We start from the raw sequence: 5,224 nt of genomic DNA, 5'->3' as shown, positions 1-5,224 counted from the left end.
GAAGACCTGTACAGCCCAAACAGTTTCTTTCCTCTCCATATATCTAGGATCTTCCTATCCTCACCAGCTTCAAAAACCTGGCTACTTTGGGAGATGTGTCAATATCCAAGGACTGTAACACATGCCCCTCAGTGTTGATAGTGGGGGAGACTGGGTATTGGGCATAGGAAGATACATGGGAAATTTGCTGTGAACCCCAAACTGCTCTTTTTTTGTATAAGAGGCATTGTTAAAATACCATCCCACATAGAACACCATTCCTATTACTATTGCAAATCCTACATTGTTTCCCTCCACCCTCCCACCCTCCCATGCCTAAGGTAGTTAGCCAAACGCCACCTGAACCACTGTCACAGTAACCAGGCGTTTTCTTCTGAGCCATTTCAACCTTTCAGGATACTGGGATGTGCAAAGACTGGGGACTATCAGGTGTATTTACTTATCAAGGCAGTAAAATGAAATAGGTAATTTCAGAGCTTAAGACTTTCACGCTTCACCAAGAAATTAATGATTTTTAAACATAGATCCAACTGTTTACCAAAACATTAAATTTCTTGCAAAATATGATACTCATTATGTAACATTGGTTATAAACAACCTTCTTAATTTCCTTCAAGGATTCATCGACCCTAAACTCACAGATAAACAGCTTTCAAGACCCAAGACTGTATTTAAATATACTTAACTTTCACATACTAAAAAGTAATGATTCTGGTACAATATTATAAAAATTCATACTGCATCATACCCTTGGCTCAATCAGTGAGGATAGTAAAACTTTTTACTTATATATATTCCATGTTATGTAGGGAGTGTTATTTATAAATTACATTCACAGGCACAAATTTCCTTTCTTCTTGTTACACACAATACATAGTAGAAATATTAAACACTCACTGAAGTATGGGTAGAAGATGCAAAGCAAAAATAAGAGTGAAATGCAAAAAGAAAACTGACATTAAGATTACCATTTTATAAGCAAGTCAAAACCTGAGAAAATGGAATTTCTGCAACATTTTTAATCTGTAAACTGAACTTTTTATCATGCACAAAAGTCTGTGACATAGGCTTTCTTAGATTAGACCCAGTTTGGCCAACTGAAAATGGAAAATCAGGATTGTTTTTTGTACAGGAAAATTTTCAATAAACCCAAGGAATGTTTTTCACAAGACACAGGCTGGACCCTAAGTTTTGCATCCAAGAGGCTAGGCTGTTGATTTGACTTAATCTTCTCGCACCAAGATTTGCAAAGGAAAGATAAAAGTCAACCAAGACAATACATTTCAATTTGTTTCGATTGTTTATTAACCAGATTACAATAATAATCCTGGTAGATACCTGAAAGGAAAGAAAAAAACCCCATTAAACATAATAATTAAAAATTAACATATACCAGGAGTTATCAATACCAATTGTTTCCTACTTAAAAGTGGAAACAGAAAAAAGAAACAGGCCTTTTCTTCTCTCCATAATGTCCTCAAAAGGGAAAACCAAATCAACTGTGATCATATTACATGGTTGATTTTCCCCCACTAAATGCCAACTCAATGAAATCCTTATCAGCATTTAGATCAATTTACTCTGCTGCTGCTGCTAAGTGGCTTCAGTCGTGTCTGACTCTGTGCGACCCCATAGACAGCAGCCCACCAGGCTCCCCCGTCCCTGGGATTCTCCAAGCAAGAATGCTGGAGTGGGTTGCCATTTCCTTCTCCAATGCATGAAAGTGAAAAGTGAAAGCGAAGTTGCTCAGTCGTGTCCGACTCTTAGCGACCCCATGGACTGCAGCCCACCAGGCTCCTCCGTCCACGGAATTTTCCAGGCAAGAGTACTTGAGTGGGGTGCCACTGCCTTCTCCTCAATTTACTCTAGCATTAAGTAAACTTCTTTCTGGATGTAGTTGCTCACCTTAGTTCATCCTTCTAATAAGCCTGTTGATCTGGTCTTCCCTGTTGCCAGCATCTCCACCTTCTACAAAATGGGTGGTCTTTTTCTTCATTCCACCTCGTGGAGAAGACAATTTAAAGGGCCACAGGAAGTTGTTTGCTTCTTTGAAACGTTTTCCAACGGTATAGATCTCATGAATCAGATCCTCCATGCAGATGATTCCATATTTCCCTGAACGTGTTTAAAATTATTTAAGATTATTAAAATTGCTTATTTTGAGACTATTACATTTTAAGCATTAAAGAGTATATATAGGCTGTAACAGAGTTAAAGGTAAATCAAGAGTGAAATTAACAAAGAAGGAAATATGAGGCTTTACATACAAAGATACAGCTCAAGCCAGTAAAATCACACCTTCCCTTTTTCCATAAACAGTAAACAGTAAGAATAGCCAGGCTATTCTCAAGACACCAAAAAACAGCTTGTCTGATACAATAAATTTTATAATAATTACCTTTCCCCAAAAAGGCAGAACCTACCAAGAGATCGAGCAATCAATGCGTTGTCTGTCAGGGCAATTCGCTTTTTGTTGATTTTGCCGTAACCACGCTTGTAAATCAATTCATTTACAGACTTCAGATTTGGGTACCTAAATACGAAAAGAAAAATAGGCATAGTGACTAAATAAGACTATCACTGTCAAAACCTCTATAATTCGTTTACCAAAAAAGAAGTCAAAGACACCTACCCCCATGCAATGTATGGCTCCACAATTCTCAGCATGTTAATTGACGCCTTGTTGAGCTTCACAAAGGTGCCGTTGAAGATCTGCCGGAGGCGAAGGAGCTGCAGCACCTTTCGAACCTTTGGGCTCACACCATTGATACTGCAAGGAAAAACACAGAAAATTCCTTTAGCTTTTATCAAAACTTTTACAATAAAAAGACAGGGAACTAACATTTTGGGGCAACACGTCACACCCAAATAGGAATAATCTCCTGTTACAAGACCACTTTTTCCTTTAGTTATAGCTGTATTCTATCACCTGTCAACTTGCCTCCCCTGCAAGGAAACAGTCTTTTGATATGTATTTTTCATATTCAAAAACTTCCCCAATGCTCTTATTACTTCCTTTTGTATAGATCTCTTTTAAGTCATTCTCCAGGACACTGAAATCAAATGCTCAGAGAATGGACAGATGCTTTGGGCACAGGGCTTCTCATCACTAAAATACTCCCCTACCCCATTCCACTTACCATTCAAGTTTCTTTTCCAGTGTATGAGAACCAAGGTCCCCACAAATGTGAAATTTTGCTGAGTGGACAGCTTTCCCTTTAAGAATAGAATGCAATAAAAACTGAACTTACCCTCTGATTCTGATGACAAACGCCAATTTGGGTTCCGCGGGTACATAGAAGTTACCGGCTTTTCGTGCCATCCTAGCCATTCGAATTTCAGTTCTGTACATCTGCCTGTATTCCTTGTGGTAATGCTTAGCTTTTTCATAGATAAGCTTCCTCCTTGCCTTTCGAAGCTGAAAAACCAACATTATTCTTATTCATTTGCTTTTTGGCTCCCAAACACAATTAGCAATACCAGTTAAGAGAATACTCTTCTCTTGAAACTTTCTCACCACCATATATATTAACATTCCAAGAGAAAGACACCAACTTCATTAGAAAACATCATTCTAAAAGTTAACCACACTGGTACAGTAGCTGAAATAAGCCTTGTTAAAAATATCCAACTGATTTTCAATCACAGGACCTCTTCCTTACTGGTGCGTCAAAAAGTTTACTTACCATCTTTTGGGCAAACTTCTTTCTCAGTCGCTTGATCTTAAGCTCTGCGAAATTCTTCCGCTTTTTCTTAAGGGTTTCTGGCACAGCAGGAACCTTCTTTTTCTTCTCTCTGACAACAGCAGACAGAGAAAGAGTTAAAAGGCCCACACCACTACATCACTCCCCGTTCAGTACTGAGCACGCTCTCAACGTACCTTCAACTGTTCTAGTATGCTAGCCTTTAATCTTTACGTCTAACAAGGGCCACTGTCTTTAAAACGAGTCATAAAGACAATAAACTCCCATTTAACCTACAATCAGTGCCGGGGTCCCAAGACAACAAAAATAGCGACAGCGAAACACAGAGTAAAAGACTGCCCCAAGACACTGATCCCTAAACTATTAGTGCGACTCGCAAACCACCAACCACCACCCCGATTCAAACCTCAAGTTCCACATGTTTAAGCAAAGGCCTGATACCAGGGACGGTTAGGGCAAAAGCCAGCTAAGGAAGAACCCAATTCAGAGGTTCTGATCCTCCCTCCTAGAACGAGGAACTGGATAATCCGCCAACCCCATATATATTCAGCTCTCACACCTTGTTCCCGGTACCTCCAAGACCTCCTCCCCAAGGCCTCCTGAATCCCATTTTAGCTTGAGACCACCAGTAGTGTCACAGCGCGTCACAAACACACAGATATGTTGTCAAAGATACAGGCTACAGACGGATCGAGGGAGACAGAGACTGGAGGGCTCTGGTTTCGGGGATGGAGGAGGATACTCGAGACGACGAGGGGAAACTTACTCTGCACCCTCCATGGTTCCAGCTGGGAAAGAGGAAGTTGGCGCATGCGCGCTGTCCACTTAAAGACAGCGAGCGTGAAGCCCCACGACTCATAGGTGTCTCGAGATAAGCCAGAAAAGAACTCGGAACTAAGAGCTCGACTCGCAGACGCAGAACCAAGAACTGCCTGACTCAGCCTCTTTACGATCAAGTTTCGGGTTAAATGTGTATGGGAAAAATGAATGCATTGGCTAGACTAATCGATACGATGAGAGCAAAGAGTGCCGATTCCTTGACTATTCGGGGTCCTAATCTTTAGGCTGCGTCGACAGGATATGGCTCGACTTCTACCCAGTGATATATGCGAACGACACGCCGGCGGGGCGCGAACTACAAATCCCGGCATGCATCACGTTCAAGGCCCGCCCGCCGAAAGGGCAACGCCGGTCAGCGTCTGAAGGGAAGCGCGGCGGTGGTGGTCCGAGCCGGGTAAATGGGGAGCCTCTAGGCCTTCGATCCAAAGGGCCAGCTACGATTCTAGGCTGCTCCCGGCTTTTGGCCGCCTTCCCGGCCCTTCGCTAACACCAGCAGCCGACCGGCACGCTAGTTGCCGCGCTGCCGAGGTCCTTGTCTTCGTTCCTCCAGACAGCAGGGCTGTCTTCCGCAGCGCCTGATCGCCGGCGGAGCCGTCCAGAACCCCTGGGTTAACGAAAGTGACTTAGACGGGGGAAAAGCGAGGACCGGACGGCCGGAGGAGGACAGCCCGGGCACTGCC

At 42.5% G+C, this 5,224-nt stretch overlaps 2 protein-coding genes across 2 annotated transcripts in view; one reads left to right on the top strand and one right to left on the bottom strand.

Moving 5' to 3' along the window:
• Nucleotides 1-1,004: 1,004 nt before the first annotated feature.
• RPL7 (ribosomal protein L7) lies at nucleotides 1,005-4,786 on the bottom strand. Its single transcript, XM_010846949.1, has 7 exons — nucleotides 4,471-4,786; nucleotides 3,687-3,795; nucleotides 3,252-3,418; nucleotides 2,633-2,770; nucleotides 2,424-2,533; nucleotides 1,906-2,115; nucleotides 1,005-1,338 (listed from the first exon to the last, which is right to left on the bottom strand). The coding sequence occupies exons 1-6, from the start codon at nucleotides 4,482-4,484 to the stop codon at nucleotides 1,907-1,909; spliced, it is 747 nt and encodes a 248-aa protein (XP_010845251.1). The 5' UTR covers nucleotides 4,485-4,786; the 3' UTR covers nucleotides 1,005-1,338; nucleotide 1,906.
• A 24-nt stretch (nucleotides 4,787-4,810) lies between these two features.
• RDH10 (retinol dehydrogenase 10 (all-trans)) overlaps nucleotides 4,811-5,224 on the top strand; it is a 27,927-nt gene continuing 27,513 nt past the window's right edge. Inside the window, exon 1 of the mRNA XM_010846978.1 lies at nucleotides 4,811-4,938. Coding sequence (XP_010845280.1) covers nucleotides 4,811-4,938 — 128 coding nt within the window. The remainder of the gene's footprint in view (nucleotides 4,939-5,224) is intronic.

This window comes from Bison bison, unplaced genomic scaffold, assembly GCF_000754665.1.
Source record: "Bison bison bison isolate TAMUID 2011002044 unplaced genomic scaffold, Bison_UMD1.0 scf7180017864241, whole genome shotgun sequence".
In the NCBI taxonomy this organism is placed as follows: domain Eukaryota; kingdom Metazoa; phylum Chordata; class Mammalia; order Artiodactyla; family Bovidae; genus Bison; species Bison bison.
This window is presented reverse-complemented; position numbering and strand designations above follow the sequence as displayed.